Genomic DNA, 24,514 nt, shown 5'->3' with positions numbered 1-24,514 from the left:
GTGAATAGGTTGAAAAGACAATGGACTAATCTACAGTAAGTCATGAATTAATCATTTGGAGAGATCACACGGAAATATTAGATATTAATTGCTCAAACAGACCTGCCTCATATTAGAACTTTTCCTTACATTTTAACACTTTTATAAGGGAATACAGTTGAACACATTGAATAATTTGTTTTGGGCTTGGAATTATAGCTAATATTGCCCCCTTTTGTGAAAATCTGCAAAAATTAGACAAAAATGCAAGAAAATAGTGCAGAATTTGATTTTTTTTTTTTTTTTTAAATCGCAAGATGTCGTAGGGACTGATAAAAGAGATTCCTGGGGTTTCTGACGAGGAAGCTGTGTTTGTGTTTGTCGTACAGTCTCCTGAGCTCGCCGTCTGTATCCAGATGTCGTCTTTTAGGTGGAGCAGGTGGCGGTAGCTCTCGATCGCTGCTGGTGAAGGTTTGCTCCATCCGTGTTGTGACTGTGTCCATGACCATCTTCTCCGGTACCTGGGGTATCCCAGTCACAGACACCGCTTCAGTTACCTGGAAACCCAACAGATGCTTGGAATCAATGTCATATAAAAGCTAATGTGTAGTAATATAAACACATGAGATGCATTCATCTGACTTGGCTGGAGCAGTCCTCTAGTTTTTGGACCAGGTTGTCCCAGCGTTGGGTCAGTAGGTCTGTGTCTGTTTCGATCCTCTGAGCTGCGGCTGGACTGTTTAACAGCACTGTCACATCCTGTCCAGCATCTGACAGAGCACTCAGGGCCCTTCGCTTCTGGGCCATGTCCTCCTTGAGATTCTGCAAGAGTCAGAGCCCAAAACAGCGATGCTCTTATCAACCAGGCAGATTACGGTTGAATAATGTTTATTTTTTGTAAAATCCAAGCTTACAATCTTTAATTTTAGTAGTATCTGTGGACTAGAAGATATTTTGAGAGGTGATCTGAACAAGATTTTAATGCTTTATTTTCATGCTTTAAATTTATTTTAAAATATCCTATACTATGGGCATTTAATTATAACTTGCAAATACAAAATTATGTATGTTTGTCTACTCACGGCTAATCTGCGCACGCTGGCATTTATTTCACTAGGGTCTTTAAAATCACTGGTCTGAACTTCACTCAAGGCCTTCTCCTTTTCTGCTAGCCACGATCCAAACAAACTCTGAATGGATAAGAAGAAACTTGATTTTCCAATAGCAAAAATCCATCATAATTCATATATTGCAAATAATCATATTACCCACCGTTACGCAGTAATTACACAGTACACAGCATAAAAACATACATTTAATGTAATATCATAGAAAATATCCTTTGATTTGCATCACAGTTCAGTCTGCAGATTGACAGAAGTGGTCTAGATGGGGGAAGTGTAAGAATAAGATTGTGTGCAGTCAATGCTAATGATGTAATGGCTCAGTGGTAATGGTATCTGCAGGTCATAAACCACCATAATTTAATCTCACACTTTCTCAGAATGCAGTCTAAACTTTTAAAATAGCAATCTAACCCTTAATGTATTAAATTAACATTCCAAGTCTGAGATAAGAGCACAACACAATGAGGCCCAACACAGAGCCCTGAGGCACACCCCTGATTATTTTTTTGGCCAGCAACTGTAGTAACTTCATGTTTGTGCTGGACTGAAATTAATGTAGGCTATGGATGGGCAAAAACAAACATATTTAAGTATCAAACACTGTAGAAATGACAGATCATAAAAACATTTTTTTTCTGTTTCAAATTTTCAAACTGGAAAACATTTAACAAAGTCCAGAAACAATTATTTGCAAACATGCCTATAAGGGCCTCATTATCAATTTTTGTGATTTTAACATGGGGATGTAGAATTTTTGGCATCAGGCCTCACCTGGTCATCAAGCAGCCGCTGCCACACAAGCTGAATTTCCTCAAGTTTGTTCCAGCGTTCCTCCGTCCAGCGACACACTGCCGCCCAGCGCTCCCCCAGTGACTGTAAAGATAGAAGGAAAAATAAAAGAGGGAAAGTTATTCACTGAATGACTGTTCACACACTTTTATGGCCACTGGGAGTGTCAAATGTCTGTTCAGTTCCAAGTTTCTTGCTGTGCTGCATTCAATGAATTCTCAACACTGTGTGCAACATTAATAGATCTCATTCCTTAGACGGGCTATCAGTAAAGACATGGAAACCGCTTGGTTTGATTACCTGTGCACTTTAGGTAAGAAAAATGTATTGTAAAATTAATTCTTTAATGCAAATAATGTAACATTCACCTTGATCTCTATAACTCTAGTCAAACAATATTGCACAACAAATGAAAGTAAATCAGCATTATATCATGTATGTTGTCCTCTACCTGCAATTGTTCCTCCAGGGCAGCAGTTGCACTCTCCCCGCTGTTCTCATCCACGACCACAACCATGTGTGTGAGAGAGTTCACCTTTACCTGTTCCAGCTCCAGATCATTCTGCAAAACCTGAGGACATTGCACAGTCAAAAAGGTCAAAAGGTCAAAGTACACTTTGATTACATTTTGTTAAGTTTCTTCTCTTACCCCAAAAAGAGAAAAATTATTAAGGCAAGATTTTTCAAAAACACCAATCAATTTATTTATTAAGGCACGCTAAAAAAAAACTGTTGGGTAAGGATAATCATTCATAATCCATAACCCAACTGTGCTGGGCTGGGAATGTAGATGTGAAATAGAGCCTTACACACTTCAAATGTGTGCTGATAACACTTTGCCTGCCCTATGCACTTCAGCTTTTGATTATTACTGTTGACTGTGTTCTGTATTGTAGTCATTCTGCGTGTGATTTTAATTTACAAGTCATTTTGGGTTCATTTTAAGCCAACAACATTTTCAGCTGGATCAAAACAACCCAGAGCTGTGTTCATCCCTTTGTGATCAAGTCAAGTCAAGTCAAGTCAAGTCAAGTCTGCTTTATTGTCAATTCTTCCACATTTACAGTACATACATACAGAGAATCGAAATTGCGTTACTCTCAGACCCCCGGTGCATACAGATAACATTGACAGTAGAGCCTAACAATCTAGATCAAATATAAAATGTAGATACAACTATACAATAAGGGAATGTTAAAAAGAATATAATAAAATTAAAAATAAAGGTAAATAAAGCAGCGCAAGGCACATGGAAGATAGAGTGCAAATCAATGAAGTGAACAAACAGTGCAGATACAAGATTTTTAGTGCAAAAAACAAAAAGCAAAAAAAAAAAAAAAATAGTCCATCAAGCACTGCATTGCCAGTATTCCTCCATTTTGTTTATTTTTGATTAAATAGCGGTCTCAAAAATGAAAATTTACTGAAAATGTACTCGCCTTAAGAACATTCAAGATGTAGAAGGGTTTGTTTCTCCATCAGATTTAGAGAAATACAGCATTACATCAGTGTTTCACCGGTGGATGCTCTGCAGTGAATGGGTGCCGTCATAATGAGAGTCAAACAGCTGATAAAAACACCACAATAATCCACAAGTAATCCACACCACTCCAGTCCATCAGTTAATGACTTGTGACGTGAAAAGCTGTGTGTTTGTATCAAGTAAATCCATCATTAGTACAATCACTCCAAACCATTGCTTTTGACTAAAATATGAACCCTCTATCCATAATATTACTTTCTCCAGTGAAAAAGTCAGCTTGTCTGAATCAGGTGAGATATGCACTATGACTTTGCACATATCAAGCACCGTTTACAAGCCAAAACAATCTGAAACAGACTGAAACAAACATGTGAGTGTATTTTGACGTGCGAGAACAACAGGGGATGTACGTTTTATTGCAGGAAGTGTTTTTATGGATTCATATTTTGGCCAGAACGGACATATTAAAGTTAAAATGTCTTAACGGTGGCTTTGTTTCTTATAAACACACAACTTTTCACGTCACAAGTCATTAACTGATGGACTGGAGTGGTGTGGATTACATGTGGATTACTGTGATGTTTTTATCAGCTGTTTGACTCTCATTCTGACGGCACCCATTCACTGCAGAGCATCCACTGGTGAGCAAGTGATGCAATGCTATAATTCTCCAAATCTGATGAAGAAACAAACTCATCTACATCTTGAATGGTCTGAAGGTGAGTACATTTTGAGCAAATAAAAATTTTTGGTTGAACTATTCCATAAACTCAAAATTGTGTGTATAATTTTGTGACGTTGCATGACACCCCATAGCATAGCTAACGATACACAGTCCTACTTTTAACAGAGAAATCAAATGCTCCTCTTACTTTGTGCTGCTCTATGTGGACCAGATATCCCTCCAGGTCTCCTGCTATTGGCTCTTTCTCCATCTTACGGATCCGCCCCTCCGTCTGCGTCAGCCAATCAGAGAGCTGCTGGAGCTGCTGTTGCTGAAGGTCCATCAGAACCTCATGAAGTCTGAAGACAGAGGAGAGATGACAAATTCAAGCTCACTCTTCAGACAGAAGTCTTCAGTAGAAGTGTGTCTGTACCTGGACTGACGGTCCATGCTGGCGACCCGCAGGTTTTCCCAGCGGGAGTTGAGCAGTGTCATCTGTTCTCGGATCTCTTCCTCCTCTTCCTCACTCAGGTGGCCTTGAGCGATCAGCTGGTGTCCTGCCTGTAAGACGTTACCCACGCTGCTCTGGTGGGCTGTCAATTCCATCATAAAGCCCTGAGGAGACAAGACAACACATCAGTGAGTGCTTGAGTATGTGAAGTAGACGGAAATGTGCCACTCGTTCACATAATATCTTATGATCAAACGGACTGAGGAAACAAACCATTTGCACATTATCTGAATGTCTTTTCAAGTGGAACCGAAGTGCAGAGACAAACAGGTTTATGTTCAGGAAAAGCCCATTGCTTGGAGGATCTCCACAGCTTTCCTGTATTTGCTCTGCTTCTGTTTCTGCGTCACTGCCTCATTTTAGCCTTCACTTTCTGACAGGAATGTAAACCTCAGCCTCCCGCTTCTGGATCCATCGCTCAGGAGTGAGTTTATGTGCCCGGCTCTGCTGTCTGTCAGAGGTCTCTCTGCCTCACAGAATTCCTCACATTCCTGGCATGGTCCGAGCATGTTTTCTGACCGGACGGGAACACGGAGCATCTGAGCATGGGACATGCTAACTCTTCAACTCTCATTCCGGTGTAATAATCGAGAATCTTTACTGCCGTACCATGGGTGCAGCAGGCACAATGATATTTTGCAGCGCCTGAAGATAGTCCTAGCTAGGTAACTTCTAATAAGCCTATTTTCAGGGGCTGTGTATTATCATTGCGTCTGCTCACTACTCGTGGTACGGTAGCAACGTTTCTTGATTATTACACTTGAATGAGAGTATAGTTCCTAGTCATAACAGCCTAGAAAAATCACAACTTCTCATTTTCCGTCGTTCTTAGTACACGATGTAACTACAGAAGTGTCAAGTGTTAAATAGGAAAAATATAGAAACTCTCATTTTTGAGCTGTCAAGATGTTAACGTTCTAATCAGATTCAAAGCTAAGCTAAAAGTGCTCCTGACAAACCCAGAGAGAGGCTGAATGGATTAAAACATTTTACATCTCAACTGTTTAACTCTGAGAGAGTTGGAAAAAGGGCCTATAAAAAAAAGAAAAGAGTGTTCCTTTAAGGTAAATCATGTCACTCGGCGGCCATCTTTGAAACAAGGCCTCTCTGGCATGCAATAGTGGTGAACATTTTTATTCTCCCAAGAGATTCGTTCATTTTCAGTTCGTTCACCAAATTGATTCGTTCAGTGACCATTTCTTTATATTACACAAATACACCATCAGGTGGAGAAAAAGAGTCTTGTGTGTCTTAAATCAACGAAAGTATTCACTTGTTACAAAAACTGATTTGGCTTTATTAAAATGTGTGCATAATCGCATTAAATAAATAGTCTAAATAAGTTGTTCAGATGAACAAAGCACAAGGTTTTCTTGCATAACTAACATTTTATTGTTTGGTCAGACAGTTCATATATAATATATTCACATTAATAAATCTGGGATTAAAAGTGGAGTTATGTTCTGTATGCTAAATATGAAAACAAGCGTATGTGCACAGTACCTATAACTGCACTTTGTATCCGTTGATTGCCGATTGAGATTTACATGCTAAATGGCCATCTGACCCGGTATACTATCATTAATTTAGTTCATGAACGAGATAGGCTATGTACCAGTTAATTTCATTAACGAACGAGAAGATCTCTCGATCTCATTCTGACTCAAACGAAACTCATTCAGTGAAGGGCGTATTCATTCACTACATTCAACAAATCACATGCTCCGTTTCATCTCATACTCGAAGGCTATTAGGTGGATGAGGAGATACCCCCCGACTATGTAAGCGCTTTGAGTGCGTAGAAAAGCGCTATATAAATGTAATTAATTATTATTATTATTAGCTCTAGGTTGTATAACTGTTTGACAGGATGAAACAGAGCTACTGATATGTGCATGAGAAATATGAGTCAGTAGATTACATTAACCTAACCAATATGTTCCCCTAAAAGATTCGTAAAAAAAAAAAAAAAACTATCCGTTCACGAACGAAACATCACTAGCATGCAAGTGCAGCTCTTATGTCTTTGAATGGTGAAACATTAAAACCTCCAAAACTATTCTCTAAGTTTACAATTCAATTTCATATTCCAAATCACCAATGAAATCTGACAAGAACAGTCTCATACATATTGCTTTTTTGCTCCGATATTACAAATTAGGAATGTTATATCGGTATAATTTTTCCTGAGAAACTCAATGAGCGATGACACTAGCAGTGTGTGTGAGCTGTTGTTGTGTCTCTCCTCTACCTCGTGTGTGTGGAACTGGTCTTTGACCTCCTCCACGTCGTGGGACAGGTCGTCCTGCATGTGCAGCGTGTCTTCGGCCGACAGCAGCCAGGTGAGCACCTCTTCCAGCGTGATCTGATACATGTCCAGACTGACCTCCATGTCCACCTCCGTCTCTGGCCGCCTGCTGCTCACCTCCTGCGTCTCTGCAGCCAATCCCTGCACAGAAACACACAGCGCTTCAGTCAACGCCTCATCAGTCTGACATATAACCTTACAGAAAACATTAAGCACTGGGTGTTTCATGAAGATTAGTTAAACATGTTTGCGCTCATGTTCAAAACGCAAATGCTGTGACAGGTCAAGAGACACCAGTGACTGCTGTAATCATGATAAACATCAAACTAATGAATTCACACAGGCCGATGATGTCAGTCTGACACGTTATACCTCACAGCATCCTTGTATCTGCTCAATTTTCTTTTTTAACACATTTTAACTATAGGTTCTGTTCAAACTGACAAATTGTTACACTTACAAAAAAGATCATTTGAAAAAGGGGAGAAAAAATGTGTAAAAAAAATAAATAAACATGGGGGAAAAATATAAAATAAACAAAAAAAGATTATCAGACTTAAATCCCACTCTTAAATAAAAACAAAAAACTAAAACATTAAGACAGTAATACACATTTTCACATAAATGTCATTACCATAATGTTAATAATAAATAGCTTAAAAATTACATTATTGCAAAACAATAATTTGTACATCATGGTAGTGAACTTACATTTAAAAGTTTGTGGTCAGTGAGATTTGATAACGTTTTTGAAAGAAGACTCAACTTAAAACAACATATTACAAACAATAAACGTTTTCTATTTTCATGTGATACTATTCAAAGAATCCTGCAAAATAAATGAATAAATAAATAAATCAAGTTCAAAAGGACAGGATTTATTTGAAATAGAAATTTGCTCTGTTGACATTCCTCTTTTGCAAATAAATGCTGCTCTTTTGAACTTTTGATTCATCAAAGAATCCTAAAGCTGCGGTTTCCACAAAAACATTTCTCACACGATCCCTCAGAAATCATTCAATAATATGCAGATTTTTCTGCAAAAGAACCATTACAGTTATTATTAAAACAATTATGATGCTTCTTATTTTTCTGGAAAGGGCTACTTTTTTATGAATGATTAATAGGTATTTTATTTGCAAATGTATTATATTTATAAGCAGATTTTTTTAAGATTAATTAAAAATGAACTTAAATTAACTGCATCATGGTAATTAATTAAAATTTTTTTAAAAAGTCCTGAATATTCATCTTGAACCATCTTAAATGGTTAAAGCAGAGTTCATTTTCATGTTTGTGTGTTCTGATTGTGGACTGAATGTTGCCCTGGATGTGTTTTCTGAGAGTCACTGTGCATCTGCTGTGAGCTGACCTTGTGCTAGCTTGGAAAATCCCATGTAACGCTGATTTATGAGCTATCCCTTTCTTTTCAAAGACCCATAGGAAAATGACATATGGAAAAAGCCATCAGTGAAGTTGAAAGGTCTGAGCCGCACACTCAAAACAATCTGAGGGACCTTCAGACGCAGACAATACTGCCCCTGGCACATGTCCTCAGCGGACTAAACACCAGCTAACAGCACTACACGGCCGGTCGTCTGACATCATTCTCAGATGTTTATGTCCTACGCCTTAAAAACTGACAGCTTTTCTAAACCTGGCGACCTGCATTCCTCAGCACGCGGAAATATCAGCTCATTGATAAGAGTGAGACACTAGTTGAGCACTAACTGTGTGAGTCTGATGGTAAAAGAAGCAGGTTTTTCTTCATGGCGTGAAGGCCATTGTGCTGAATAATAAAAGAGACCGAATCAGGGAATGAACCGTCTGATCTGCAATCTTACATCGGGGAACCAAACAGCACCACACCCGAGAACTCTGGGAAAAATGTTAAAAGTGCATCAAAAGAGAGATACAAATTAATGACAACAGAAGGAAGCTTAGACTGATAACTCGAATACAAAAGCACCAGTGCCCTAGAGAGCAAAACATGAACTTCACAGCAGACAATGTCAACAACATGCTAGTACTATAGTAATGTATCCAAAAAGCATGGTATTACCATGGTACCAGATCCAAAAAACATGGTATTATCAAGACGCCAGATATATATGGTATCACCTGATAGTAAAAAAAAAAGGGATCATTGCCATGTTAGACACAATTTGGTCATAACAGAGCCAAGGCATGGTTTCTTTTTTGTAATTTCCTGTTGTTGAGAGAGAAGGAATAGAAAAAATAGACTTTAAAAATAGTGACCTGAAAAATCATCAACTCATGACATTTAGATTGAGGGCTGTTTGAGAACTCGACAGAAACACGCTGACAGGTCAGACAGAATATTATTGGTTTAGTAGAACAGACAGTCACCATTTCAAAAGACTGCATCTCATTTAACAGAGCTCTCACAGAGAAAACACATTTAAACCCAGTTAATATTAGCAACTGAGCCCTAAAACAAGGCTTTGTTCCTTGAATAAATGCAGAAAGAACAGCTCTGATCTGGACGAAAAGGTCATCTGATCAAAATATTTAGCTGGAATTCCCGACTCTGTCCCACATGCTGGATAAAACACTCTTCTTTCTGTCTGACTGTAAAACTGTGTGTGTTCGGAGGGCAGTGAAGCAACGCTGGAATAAGCAATAATCTAAATATCTGTGGTCTGACAAATGCAGGACCAGCCAAACGCCCCACAGCAGAAGCCTACATATCCAGCAGCCAATGAGAGACGAGCGTCAGTGATCACCACACTCCATTCAGGAGTGGATCTGACTCCACACATGAAAAAATGACAAAAGTTTTGAGAGTAACAACCAAGCAGCTCGTTCGGTTATTAAAGGCATTATGCTATTACCATGATACATGTCTAAAAACATGGCGATACCATGCTCCTTTTTACACCATTTGTATACTGCTATGCAAGAAAATTATTAGAGAGAATCCACCCAACTCCGGCTGCATGTGTGTACCATTTGGCACTATATATATACACATACACATGCATATATATACTGTATGACTGAATGATTCACTCTTACCACTGAAAGCAGAAGGCAGAGAGAGAGAGAGAGAGAAACTGGTAGTAGTGGAGTCATTTATTTGGCACTAGAGTGTGATGGCCATTTTCCACCGGCAGTTCCTCATCGAAGAACACCAGAGTAACAACAACCGCTTTTTAACTGCCACTGCATTTTTTGCATCATGCGTTTCTTCTGAGCAAGAAATCCCACCATGCACTTTCTCTACTCATATTTGTTGAAAAGATGCACATATATCTTCATGAAGTCATGGTTTCCTCTAGTGTTCACAGGGTGCTGAATAAGGAAGTGTTAAATCTATAAGTCTGCTGCATATAACACTGGGTCCATCAATATTAGCCCGAGTCTATAAACAGAGTCATCACACAGATGCATGAACGTGTTTGTAGCTGCTCAGCCACTAATAGTTTCAGCAATAAGAGGATTTATGCTAATGTGTAGAAGCACCACTACAAGCTAACATCAGCTTTCAGCAGACAGACAGCGCATTTTCATTGTTATAAATATATTTTTTTATATCAACACTACTAACATTATTTCTGAGTTCCAAAACTGCAGCATTTTAAACCATAATATTCATCCATGTTTTTATTTTCAAATTATAAAGCAGCATTAGCATGTATCATTCACGGAGAGTGATATCAGAAGGCATTGTGAAAAAATAAAAATCCAAGATCCAAAAATTACGGGTTGAAAACTAGTTCAGTCTTATTACAAATGCAATGTTTCAACCAATATGTGTGTACACCATGTGTTTTTATACTAATTTAAGAGTCATAGTGTTAGCTTAGCAACATGCTAATACCATGCTGTATTGAAATCAATTGAGACTCTGAAGTTTCTTTTGCAATTTGCGTTCATGAGCACCTCCATGACATAGCTTTATGTAACACTTACGTAACAGCTCTGGGAATGTGACCAAAACCGCAAATCAAGTTTTATTTGTAGTGCAATTCACAAGAGATTAGAAAACCTTTTTGTAAAAAAAATAAAATAAAAAATAAAAGACATTGATGTCTTGCAAATGTTCATGTTGGTCTGAACCGAAACCAAACCAAATGTTCACACCAAATATTCATCTTGCCGTAAACAGGCCTTGACTCATGGAACAACAAAACTTCTTCAGCCAATCAGATTCATAAATAAGACTAATTCTAGGACCGTTGATACCAAGTATGATAACAATAACTATGTGTTTTAATAATCATTGAGAATAGTGAAGTCTAAACCACAACATTGGAATAACATCACATTCACTTTCAGAACACTTTCTTTCCACCTGATGAACAATGAAAACATTGACAGCCAGTCAGAATCCAAACTTTAAGTTTCAAAGTTAAAAATCCAAAGACTTTAAAGCATCTCCAGCGTTTAAAGCATCAGACATGCTAATATAATAATCGTTCTTGGTGTGAACTGGCCTTTCCATCAGTCGCCCTGATTGACAACCTGAAAACTACCTTCAAACCACAATAGGAGCTGCAAAACATCTTCAGAAGGGCCAAAATGTGACCCAACCAATTCTTAAATATGACTGTTTCGGCACTGAGCACTGACTTCTACTCTGAGCATGCATGAATGTGTTTGGATATCCAGTGCACTTACAGCATGACCCTCATCCTGATCCACCTTATAGCGTCTGGGCAGCGTCTCCACCTCTTTGATGTCATCCATTGTGATGTCGTTGGGAAAGACGGCAAAGAGTGAGGTCACATACATGATGATGGACTTCTTATCCGGCAACTGCACCGCCACATCTGAGGAACACACAGAGAGAGAGAGAGAGAGAGAGTGTGTGAATATGGGTGTGTGTGTGTTTATGGAGTTGCTCTATGAGGCCCCTCTGATTAGTTATGGCTCATGTGAACTTGTGTTCAGGAAAAGCCATGTAATCCAATCAAGTCCAGATGATTAGTCTCAGGAATGCACTGGATGCTGGTTTGTTGACTGGCATTGTTTCATTGAGTTGATTCCCTGCTTCAGACATAAATAAAATCGCATCAGCTGAAAATGGTGTGGGCAATTAAAGTCAACTGTTGATTAGGGCTATACAATTAATCAAAATTAAAATATGGAAAATAAAATCAAAATAGAGATGTGGCTTAATGTGCTTATCAAATTGCAAAGGCTGCAGTTTACTGAAATAAAATGATGGGCTGAATGTTTTAAAGTGAAGCGCAGCACTGTGTTCATTTACACGTGAGCAGCTCATTATCCGCCGTTATAGTATGCCTTTGGAAACTCAACGTGCAACCATCTCCTCAAACATTCAATGAGAAACTCTCATCAAAGAAAAGAGAGGCTTTAAGGGCCCCCAATGGCATTATTCACCAATGGCTATATGTTTGAAAATGAAGAAATGAAAATAGCCAAAAATATTAGTATGTGATGCATTTTATATATATAGGATTATTTTTTTTTTTTTTTTTTTTGGCAGGGAAATGTACTTTTTTTCATATTTTAATATATTAATTATTCTTAACTATTTTAATAAAAAAAATTTATTGGCAAATAATAATCAAAAAAAAAAAAAAAAATGGCCAAATCATGCAGCCCTTCAAAAAAGCAAAGGAAATTTGAACTTGCATCACAATTTTTACCAGGAAAATTTAAAAATGAGAGTCACTGTTTGTTTTATCCCCACAAATCGTGCAGCCCTATTGTCCACTGGCAATAGTGTAGGGATGAATGATGCACAGCTCACACAGACGTCACTATCAAACCATGTAGCTTTCAGCTGGTCCACATCACCAACATCTCCAATGCTGTTAAATCTGTATGGGAAATCTTTAGCTCTATTGCGAAATTCCCACTAAACAGCTGGCTTTCGACGAACAATGGAAAATGTTTGTAGTTAGATGTCCTTCTGCTGCTATTCTGAATTGGAGCAGTTGTAGTGCCACAATGCTTCTTTACCTTCTGCATCCAGTAGTCTCTCAATGTTGAGCTGGTCTTTGGCGAATGTGAAAGCATGGTCCAGCCTCTCTACTGGAGTTAGATGAACTACTTCCTCCCAGCTGAATCCATGAGGCCTGAAACAATTCACCACATTCAGCTCTTCAGGTGCCAATAAGGGTGTAGTATTAAGCTCTGTTTGACACACTTTGTTTAAACTTATTATGCAGATTTTCCCACAAAACCAGAACAGAAAATGCTGAAAAAGTCTTGATTACATCAGGACCTATTAACAAGTTCATCTCTTCATCCTCAAATATTTACACTGTTTACATAGTTCAAGATTTCAGTGATTAATGTGCAATATGCATAAAATCCTGTCGAGTGAAAATGATATTGATGTGGGTAATGCTTCTCCTATCAAACAACGTTATTATCGAGTGTCACCAGAGAAACAAAAGATGATGGAAGCAGAAACTGAATTCATGCTGGAAAGTGAGATTGCGATTCCATCGATATTCGACATGTCAGAGGGTCTGGAAATATGGTTGCTGATGCACTGTGCCGTGCTCCTCTGGGTAATTGAAGTGAAGTTAAATATTTTATTAATTTAGTTTTTTATATTACAGGGATTCTTGACAGACCCCTGTCTTAAGGGGTGGGGTGTGACGACCCACGCTTCGCCTTCCAGCTGATTGCTTTCTGATTGGTTCATGGTAGGGGTGCGCGATAAATATCGTACGGTAATTAATGCACATCTAGTAGTAAAGTAAAGTCGGTGAAATCACACACCTGATGGAATTTACCGCTGATTAGACAACCGGCTTTACTGACGAGATGCGCATTAATTATCGGACGATATTTATCGCGCACCCCTAGTTCATGGAGAACATCTGCTGTTGGTTTCCTGTCTTGCCTTTTAAAAAGCAGTATGACAACTGGCTAGGAGCGAGCTGCATTCTGGACTTGGCTTTGTTTGATTTCTGTTTAACCTTGTTTTACTCGATGCATCCAACAACACTACAGAACATTACACTTTCATGCATTTACTTAACTTTACGCCACTGACTCCTGACTGCTTCATGCTACATGGTTTCTTTCTGTTTTATTCTATTTTGTTAATAAATTCATGTTATTCACACTGTCTTGTGTGTCACCGTTTCGGTTATGTCCTTTTTCAGCCATGCGGTGTAACATGGCTCAAAAAGCTTATTGTTAAATCGACAATTAGTTTTGTTTTGCTCTACTTTTCATCTGCTGTTACATTTATGTTATCAACCCAAACAGAAAGAACAGTTTATGAACACAAAAATCTCTTGACCTCGGACTCAATCATTACGCACTGGAACCTTCCCCTAGAGTGCACTGACAGCCATTGTGAGTGTGTGTGTGTGTGTTACCTGAAGTGGTGTAGGATGGCGTTGAAGGCCAGGCCGTCCGCCCAGCTGGTGGTGAAGTTGAGCACATTAACGTTGTTATAGTTGCGGGTGCAGTTCCTCACCCAGCTCAGTAAAATCTTCTCACTGTTGGTCTGCTGAAGACTGGACATCACATCCTTCATGACGTCCTTGACCTGAACACACACACAGATGAATGTTAGACTGTGTTAGTGAGGACATCAGACGTCATTAAAGATAATCATCACATGGCCCTTTTTAAATACTGTTTTCATAGTGAAAGCAAAGCAAATGTCCTCAAAGGTTTGCGTTTGACATTTGAACCTCGAAAGTAGCAAAACCCATACACTTACAGTACATCTCAAGTCTTTGAAAACATTTCAGAAACAGGCTTGCACATAAGGAATCATGAACAGCTTTGTGTTTGTTTTCTGACCTGCCAGTGCAGGATGATACTCCAGATGAGTCCTAGCGTGAGCTTATGATTCCCATCCACAATATCAGTCCCACCGATATTCACCAGGTCCACCTGAAAAAGAAACCAAACTAAACAATAAAAAACTGAACAAAATGGAAAAACAAGACAAAAAATATCATGTATATTTATGGAGGACAAATAAAGAACAAATGCATTTAAGTTTAAATGAAACGGAGGCAGTTTGTTCTTTCAAAGTATAAGTAATAACTTTCTCCATCACTTCTAATACGGTATTACCACAGATAAAAATAGATCTGCGTGTGGCCAACAATATTTCCATCTAAACTCAAACATATGTAACATTACAAGAGTTAAATGTTTCACACTGTGTCACGTCTCGAATGCTGTTGCATGCTTCCACATGGAATATATAAACACACAGTCGTTCCTACTGATACACACGTTTTCTTTCTCAACAGTTTACGGTAAGACATAAGCAACTGTGTTTATTACGATATACGCAAAGACGCACATTTTGTTGTAACTTTGTCTGTATTTGAACCCATATTGATGGATCGTTACACCCCTATTTAGGGAGAAAAGCATGATGTGTGTGACTCTGTGTAAACATGTCTATCTGACAGACAGATAGTCTCAGTGTGTTTACAGGTGTAGATTAACCAAACCCACACTTACCATTCACCTAAGCAGTCATATTTGTTTAGAGAGCCAGCTCAAACTGATAATGAGTGTGTAATATTTCAAGAACGCGATCAATCATCAGCAGCATCACTAAATATGTGTCTGCATTTATGAGCGAGTACTGGAGGATCTGCAAACATCTGGACCAGAAACACCACATAAACCTGCATCAGCCTGACACAGATCTGCTTTCATCGGTCAGGAGAGTGAGACACAGGAAACTGTGCTGTCAGAATATATACCGCTCAGCTAATTACAGGGTAACGATATATACTTATATCACACGGGACAATTAATCATCCAACGTTAGGCTGTTTTTAAGGCTTTTTTTGCCATTCCTGTTACAGCTTTTCTTTTCTTTTTTTATAGGGCTGTCAAACAAACAATTTCTGTGATTATTGTTATTTATTTTATTTTTTTCTGTTTAACAGATCATTTTCTTTTTTTTGTTAGAATTTGTTGGAAAAAATGTTTGGTTTATGTGTTGGGTTTATGTGAATATTGTTCAGCAAAAAAAAAAAAAAAAAACGCTTTTTGATATATATATATATATATATATATATTTATTTATTTATTTATTTATTAAATAAAAATATATTTCATATATTTCATATTTTAAAAAAGCCATTAAATAATTGTTACTGTAAATAAAATATACTGTCTTTATTATACGTCTACATTAATTTGGAGATTCAATGTGAAAATATTTATGATTACAAATTTCACTGTCAGGATTGATTAATCGTGATTAATTACGAAAAAAAGTGTGATTAAAAAGCTTTTTTTTTTTCAATTGTTTGACAGCACTTTTTTCATACCTATATTAGGTGTAATCAGAAATGTGTCAATTTATTAAATATGTCGATTTATGAATCATGCTCATTTTCTCTTAAGTGAACATTAAAATTTGAGTGAATTTTGAGTAAATGGACTGGTTGCACTGAGCTTCATGATGTACTTTGCTAATTTATGGCTTGACATGACATTACTGCAATGATGATTTTAAAATCGAGTCAGTCTTTAAAGGGTTAATGCAGCTGATCTGAAACGGCTGATATGAACAACTGAAGCTAAACCCTAGTACTGGGACACCACCATCATCCCACATCACACATCATAGACTGATTAACAGTTATATAGAAGTCTCTTCTGCTCACTAAAGATGCATTTATTTGGTCATGAATACTGTAATAAAATACTGGTATTGTGAGAGCACTACGTCCACTGAGGATACTGATCTGGAACGTGATTGAGTGCAGTGTGTGAGAGGAAGCACTGTTTATAGCATCTGTGTTTGTGTGCTTCTGCCTGGTCCGTCTGACCCCGGGCCAGCGAAGAGTAATGACAGAGGACACCCTAACGTCCCAAAAAGACACGCAGGAACTGTGAAGTCTTTTAATTAGCCTGCCCTTGCTGTACGCTCCCTAGGCAGCGTCTGTCAGCTGATACGAGGCGAGAAATAAAAATAATTTCCTCCCGCAGCAGAAGCCCAGAGAGTGGAGCAGCAGCAAGGACACGCGAGAAGGTAGAGACAGAGACTCACGCTGCTCTGATGAAGGACCTGCAGCACACGGTTGACGTTGTTGAGGGAGTGAACTCTGGAAGAGCCTCGCTCTTTGGTCTGAGAGAGAGAGAGAGAGAGAGAGAGAGAGAGAGAGAGAGAGATTAAGCCGTATAGACACATTTACAAAAGTACAGTACAAAACAGTGCCACAGTATTACTGGGTTTTTGAACAAGCTCATGATCGCCAGACCAGACACAGACTACAAACATATGACTGAATCAAGTTTGGAAAGAGTCGGTTTCAAATGATTCATGGAAATGAATCAAACTCAGCTCTGTTATAAACGCATCTCTTAGCCTCAGATAAACACTCTCATCTCAAGAAACTGCTAAATACATCTAGTCTAATGACATTTTACCAACCTAAATGACCCAAATCATCATAAAGAGATGTTTTATATTTGATAAATGACCTTGCAGTACGATGTAATAAATCCTATGACATAACCATTCATCACATTCACTGTATCAGAATAACACCATGCTGCTTCACGTGTGAAAACAACACACCGAAGCCTACAGCTCTGTCACTCAAACGCTCGGTGTGTGTAACCCAGAATCAGTGCACTCCCAACCATCAAACACACACACACACACACACGCACCAGTGTGTTTCCAGTGAGCCCGTCCAGGAGATCGAGGAGTTTCCTGCCGTCTCTCAGGTCAGAGAACATGTCTTTGATGGGCGTCTTCCCCGTCTGAAACACATAACAGTGAAGTAATGCTAGTACAATTAATTTCTTCCACACACACACACACACACACACACACACACACACAAAAAGGAAAAACAAAGCAGAATGTTAGTTTCACTAGAAAGCCATCAAAATATATATTAACTCTTTCACGCATAGTAGTCACTACAGTGGACAGCTATTAAAAAAAGCAATTTCTTGAATTTGCAAGGGTTTTTATAGCAAAGTTGCACATTAGGCTCTTCATTGGACCCTGGTGCATCATCCTATAAATTGCAACCAAGTGGCAAGCTCTTGTGTTTCAATTTTTCCCCCTCCAAACCAAGATGACCAAGGGTCAGTCCGGAATATCCACCCATTCCTTCTATCCTAGGAGACTCTTGTAGGTAAAAAAAATATTGCAGCATCAAGCAATATCTAATGAGTCATATCACAGTAAAATATTCCCAAGTTTTGATTTTAGATTGAGAGAAAACTCTGATTAATCACATGTCCACTGTAGTGGACTTCATGCATTAATTGCTATATCTCAGCTACAATTCATAATTATAATGTGAATATTGTTTTTGAAACTTAAAACCTTAATCTGCAGTGACTTTTTTACTGTAAATAAATGTATTTGTATCATTAGAATGTAATTTTCATTGACATTAAAAAAGTCATGTGATTACATAATGTATGAAACTTGTAATGCATTACTTGTTAGATCAAAAAGTAATCTGATTACGTAATGTGTGTTACTTGTAGTTAATTACTTGTAACATCAAAAAAGTAATCTGAATGCATTATGCATGTTACTTGTAATGCATTACCCCCAACACTGATCATTTCAGATGAGATTGAAAAAACGTATTGCTAGGTTTTCTCAGAGGAGTGCTATGATAGAAATGTGCATGTCCATCTTGAACATAATCAGAATTATCAGCTAATAAGGGTAAGTAGACTCAAGTGGACATCTGAAGATCTCTGAAAAATTTGTAAAAAATAAAATAAAATTAAAATCAATTATTGTTGTTCATGCCCTAAGAGCAATAAAAACACATAGAAAAAAAACCTGACTGAGGATATCATAATTCATGGATGAAAGGGTTAATGTTCATTGTATTTCCTGTCAAATGAAATAAGAATGATCTCATCTTTTGCTGCCAATTTGATCCAAAAGATTTAATGCAAAATGTAAAACAAAATAACAACAAAATGTACCTTCATGTTTAATATTTAAATGCAATTAAAATATAAAAGAACGATCCTTCAGAAATCTTTCTAATACGCTGATTTGCTTTACATGACATTTCTGATTATCATCAGTGTTGAAAACAATTGAGCTGCTTCATATTTTGGTGAAAATTTTGATTTTTTTATATATTTTTTTAAATAGAAATCACTATCTAGAACTATTAAATGTATCCTAGCTGAATAAAAGTGTTAATCTGGACAGATTAATCCATGAATTTAATAAAATGATTCTTTAAGATATTTCCCTCGTGTGGTAGGCGTTTTATAAGACACTGGCGGTGGAGGCTCTGTGTGTCACGCCTAACAAGCTCTTCAGCGCTGACTACATTCACAAGAACACAACAGTTTGAGATCTCCAGCAGAACGAGAGATCACTCTGAGATCAGCCATCGAAGCAGAAGTTCAGAAGTTACCTTCGAGAACTGTGCGTTGATCCACTTCGTGAAGGTTTTCTTCTGTACGGCATCATGTTCATCTAAAAAAAGGACAGAGAAGGAGAGAGAGAGAGAGAGAATGTAAGATTCACAGCAAACGTTCATGTGTGAATAAGACACAAACACTGTTAAACACTCTCACTTCCACAATCTGATCACTCACTTTAACTGAATGAAATGACCATATCGTGTGTGTTTGGATTCATTCACACACAAATCCTCAGTAATCAAATCGACCCTTAATTTATTAATTGTGATTAGGCCAATACTGGAAGCGGAATCCCAACCTGAGTTTCTTTCTTCTGTTGAACACAAAAGAAGATATTTTGAAGAATGCTGGTAACCAAACCGTTGCTGGTAGCCATTGACTTCCACAGTATGAAGAAGAAAAAAACACATGGAAGTCAATGGCTACCAGCAACCGTTTGGTTACCAGCATTCTTCAAAATATCTTCTTTTGTGTTCAACAGAAGAAAGAAACTCATTCAGGTTTCAAGTAAATAATGACAGAGAATGATGACCCTATAAATATTATGGATAGTTGTATTATGCTTTCAGTCACCGATAGGAGTGTATTTCTCTCTTAATCTCATTCACTCCACACAGTCCTGCAGATTGTCCACCCTGCTGTTTCCGTGTGGTGCTACTCTTAGCTGGGGATCTTTTAGTGTTCCTGTAGCTCAACTGCTAGAGCATTGCGTAAGCAAGCAAACAAGCGCAAGGTTGGGGGTTCGATTCCACGGGAACACATGAAAGGTAAAAATGTATAGCCTGAATGCACTGTAAGTCTCTTTGGATAAAAGCGTCTGCTAAATGCATACATTTAAATTTTAAATTTAAATTTAAACCAGTTACTCATTGACAGACGTCTTTTAAATGGCAAGAACCTCGAGGCGTAGGTCAAGTAAGCGACCAATGAGACGCTTTCTTGTAACGGTCAAAGCGCAGCAGCAGAGGAGGAGTCTGTCCAACGCAGGATCAGGTCACAACAGTACATTGTGTCTGTAGTCCATATATCCCTGTCTGAATTCACACAGAGCCTGTGTGAGATCCTGTTACCCAGGGACAAGATTCCCACACACACACACTGCTCATAACAAAACTCACTGTGTAACCAGTATGAACCCTACAGGGATCAAAGGTTAAGAACACCAGCCTCCCGGGTCGCCTGCTCTTTTGAGTGTGTGTGTGTGTGTGTGTGTGTGTGTGTAAGTCTACAGCGATGGTGTGAAGGAGAGTGTGTACGCCACAAACACACACACACACACACCTAGCAGTGAGAAACACATGTCCACACACAGGAAAGAGCTGCTCATCACCACTACCAACAACACAGATGTCACCCGTCATATCTACTGCACAAGTGCTGCCTCATATGTCTGAATTTCATAAATATGGTCAAAAACATATTTGGGTTAATTCATAGTAGAAACATTTATGAGAAATGTAAATAAGACCATTACATTTTTTTTTATTTTTTTTTTTTGCATTACAACATTTTCATGACCATTCAAAAGTGCATATGCCTCAAAAATCCCAAAAATCTAATTCTCTTTACCATAATGAAAAATATCATTTCTCTATTTAAAGTTATGTAAACAACTCATTATCTTTCCCACAACGTCATAAAAATCTCATTCTCGTTACATATTGCAAAAAAGATTGTTACTGTGGTAATTCTTACTAACGCAACGCAAAAACATTTTATGTATGTCCTGTTAAAAAAAAACTTACTCTAATTACCATAATAAAACAAATGATCATTGTCGTTATATGATCTAAAAATGTATAATAATAATCACCTTCACATAAGTGTGATGCAAAAATAAAAAAATCTCATTCTCTTGAAGTAATGCAAGCAAAATACATTCTTAAGCAAGAAAATTATCTATTTTAAGGGTATAACAACATGTCACAATGTATCACAATACTAAAATGCAACAATAAAAAAAAATTGAATAAAAAAAATTTAAATAAATTATTTTATTTGTTATCTGAACATGAAGTTTTCTGAGGTTTGCCAGCAGATCTGGTTAATCCTACTATGTGGGATTCAAGAATGGTCAGAAATGTGCTATGATAAACACACACACACACACACAAACATCCCGCTTATCACACTCACAAGCAAACACTTGCCTTTTATCTAAACCCTGACATTCCTCGAGTGACTCTACAACCCTGCTCCTCATGAATGTGTGTGTGTGTGTGTGTGTGTGTGTGCCTAGTATTCTCGATGTGATGGGGACCGAATGTCCCCACATGGATTGTAATACCAGTAAATATTGTCCTTGTGGGGACATTTTTAGCAATCCAGAGAAAGGCTGAGACCCAAGTTCACAGAAGACCATCACAAAACTGTCAGTATCAGACAAACGCTCTCTATGATTAGGAGCAGGGCTCAGATTACAAGCACAAAAAGTGGGCAAACAATTCCCATACTCACAATGAAGGAAGAGCCTGAGCACATACAGGGACCAGAATATTTGATGCTTTACACTTATTTACATACAAACCAGTTTACGATGTGCATGCTCATTTAGATAGCTAGCTAAACATGTGCTGGTTTGTGTGCATTTTGACCAAATCCGTGCTGGACCTGCTCATATGGGATATATTTTGACATTCCATCATGCATAAAATTCCCATAATTGTCCAGTGGTTCCTCCTCCAGTGTGAACTCCTGCCCGAGCTTGTCTGCATGAAAGCAGAGGGAGAAAAAGTTCAAGGAAAACACTCGTTTATAGACTGGAATTCAAAAATCGTCAATTCATAAATAAATAAATAAAAAGGACATTCAAGTACGTCTGAAGTCAGAGCTTGATGTGCAAACGGTGATATAAAATAAAACTCACAAATTAATTAATATCCAGTCCACCATTAATATTAACTGAAACTAAACTGCAAAAATGACTCATGATTATGACAGTGCAACTGTCATAATCGGCATATAATTTTCATAATTAGCATATGACCCGCCCACATTTTCATATCCAGTCCTACTCAGAATTCAGCAACTTAACTCATTCTGATAAACAACAGCACACAGAGGTCAGCCAATCACAACAGAGGTCATTTGCATATACAATTCTTAAAGGTACAATAGTCAAAAAACTGTTGTTTCCAGATACAATAAAAGTTCATATTTCGTAATAACGCCTCCTCCAGTGAAAAACCCATCAAAATCCACCACATAGAGCTGCTTTGAACTGTTTCCACTTGGTCTGTGCAGATGTTTCTCCTAATTCACATAAGATGACAATTCACTGCAAAAATCAGTGTTATGCATAAAGAACTTGATTTAATGGTGGATTTGTTTCTTGGAAACACGCAGCATGTCTCTTCCCAGCACATTAACTGATGGACTGGAGTGGTGTGGGTTACTTGTGGATCATTGTAGTGTTTTCATCAGCTGTTTGGACTCTTTCTGATTCTTTCATTCTGACGGCACCCATTCAAACAGCCAAAATTGTGTCTGAATTGGTAAGACTGGTTCATTTCCATGAGATGTTTCGAACTGTTCATTTTAATGAATCAGTTCAACAAATTGTTTGCCTCACTCAAAAATATTCACAAAAGCTGCTATATATAATATACAGTTGTATTGCAGTATATTATAATACTGCTGCATATAAATAAAAATGCAAATAAATTCAATATTTTGTTAATTTACTTAAAAACTATGTGGAAACCACACTTTGATCAATTTTAAAACTAGAGTAAAATCTAACAGGCTAGAATGGCTCAAACGCTATGATTATGAAAACATACAGTAATATACAACAGCCTCATAACACCACGCATTAAATATCGGACTTGAACGCTAGTGTAACTAGGGGTGTGACGGTTAGTATATAACCGTGAGACCGACGGTTATAGTTGAACACCGTCATTAGAACTCTATAACCGCCAAAACCGTGTCATTAAAATATTTTTTACAAACATTTTTTATCAAAAATTATTTTCATTTTTTAGATAAGATCATAAGATGCGCAATATATCGGGAGACATGGTTTTTACCACTTAATGAAGTTTTGTAAATCGTCAGACATGATATTTACCACTTCATAAAATTTTGCTTTGTAGAAAACCTTTCTTAAAAACGAATTTCGTTTTGTACAAATTTTATCTTAATTTTAATAAATGTTTCATCAACCAATTGCATGTATTTTAATAAATAAAAAGCAAGTAAAGCAGACAATGATAACCGTGACATGGAAGCACCAGCGCGCCGCTTGCAATGCACTGTGAACTAGAGCGCATCTCATCGTAAATGAAACTCAGCGTAGGCCTATGCATCATACTTTGGCATTAAATATCTTTGCTGCATCCTTTCTAGAACAGACAATGGCTTTTTTTTGCGGCTCGCATCAGCAAAGCATTGCATCGCCATAGACCGCAAAACAAGCAGCGGATGGCGGGCGGGTGCGGCTTTGAAATTTGCTCTATGATTTCCATGAAGCAAAAAACGAGGACGGAATCTCGAAATCCAGTCATGAAAATGAAACTTGCATTTTAATATGGACAGTCATGGAATTTGCCAAAGTTAGCATAAAATAATCAGATCAAATCTCCATATGGACCAGTATCTGTAAATGTTAAGCCGCAAAAGTTGTTTAAAATATAAATCCGTGTTCTGTGTGTCTCTGTGTGAATTAATGAATGGCAGAGACGTGCAGGTTTGTTTACTACATAGACTGAAGCGCATGACGCTTGCATTAATTTCAGCATCTGAGCTTCAGAGTTCTCTCTCCTTCAAGCGATCTGAACTTTTCAGTTCATCTCAATGGACGCACAGCGCACCTGTATTTGATGCTCTGTTAACTCTTTGTGAAGGCGCACGACTCACCGTCACTTTACTGATAGCGCTGTTTCTCACACATGCAAAGAGAGAGAGAGCGAGAGTCTTACCACGCTTAAACAACACGCTATATGTAAACTATTCTTTGTTGTCTTCTCCTGTCAAAATAATGGATTAAATTTAGAATTATTCATATTCATTTTCGAACAAGCAGAAGACATACCAGTTTCTCCGGTAGTGGGCGGAGCTAATGCGCAAATGGCAATGACTTTTTTTTTGCGGCTCGCATCAGCAAAGCATTGCATCGCCATAGACCCCAAAACAATCAGTGGATGGCGGGCGGGTGCGGCTTTGAAATTTGCTCAAAAAACGTTGGCGCGAATGATGAGTTTTGTGACAGATCTCCTTAATAAACGGAGGTCTGAACCCAGCAAACACAGAACGTTGTGAGGACGTTGCCAGTTAGTCGTCA

At 37.9% G+C, this 24,514-nt stretch overlaps 1 protein-coding gene across 5 annotated transcripts in view; it reads right to left on the bottom strand.

Annotated features, from left to right (window-relative positions):
• LOC113068683 (utrophin) overlaps positions 1–24,514 on the bottom strand; it is a 208,062-nt gene that overhangs the window by 144,528 nt on the left and 39,020 nt on the right. For all 5 annotated transcript variants that reach the window (XM_026241497.1, XM_026241501.1, XM_026241499.1 and 2 more), the window contains 15 exons: positions 19,221–19,282; positions 17,482–17,574; positions 16,856–16,933; positions 14,629–14,721; positions 14,196–14,368; positions 12,817–12,932; positions 11,506–11,657; positions 6,805–7,002; positions 4,476–4,657; positions 4,251–4,401; positions 2,347–2,466; positions 1,878–1,979; positions 1,062–1,169; positions 622–801; positions 367–536 (listed from right to left, as the gene is read on the bottom strand). In XM_026241497.1, coding sequence (XP_026097282.1) covers positions 367–536; positions 622–801; positions 1,062–1,169; positions 1,878–1,979; positions 2,347–2,466; positions 4,251–4,401; positions 4,476–4,657; positions 6,805–7,002; positions 11,506–11,657; positions 12,817–12,932; positions 14,196–14,368; positions 14,629–14,721; positions 16,856–16,933; positions 17,482–17,574; positions 19,221–19,282 — 1,978 coding nt within the window. The remainder of the gene's footprint in view (positions 1–366; positions 537–621; positions 802–1,061; positions 1,170–1,877; positions 1,980–2,346; positions 2,467–4,250; positions 4,402–4,475; positions 4,658–6,804; positions 7,003–11,505; positions 11,658–12,816; positions 12,933–14,195; positions 14,369–14,628; positions 14,722–16,855; positions 16,934–17,481; positions 17,575–19,220; positions 19,283–24,514) is intronic.

Source organism: Carassius auratus, linkage group LG48F, assembly GCF_003368295.1.
Source record: "Carassius auratus strain Wakin linkage group LG48F, ASM336829v1, whole genome shotgun sequence".
Taxonomy (NCBI): Eukaryota; Metazoa; Chordata; class Actinopteri; order Cypriniformes; family Cyprinidae; genus Carassius; species Carassius auratus.
Note: the sequence above shows the minus strand (reverse complement) of the source record. Positions and strands in the feature narration are given on the sequence as shown.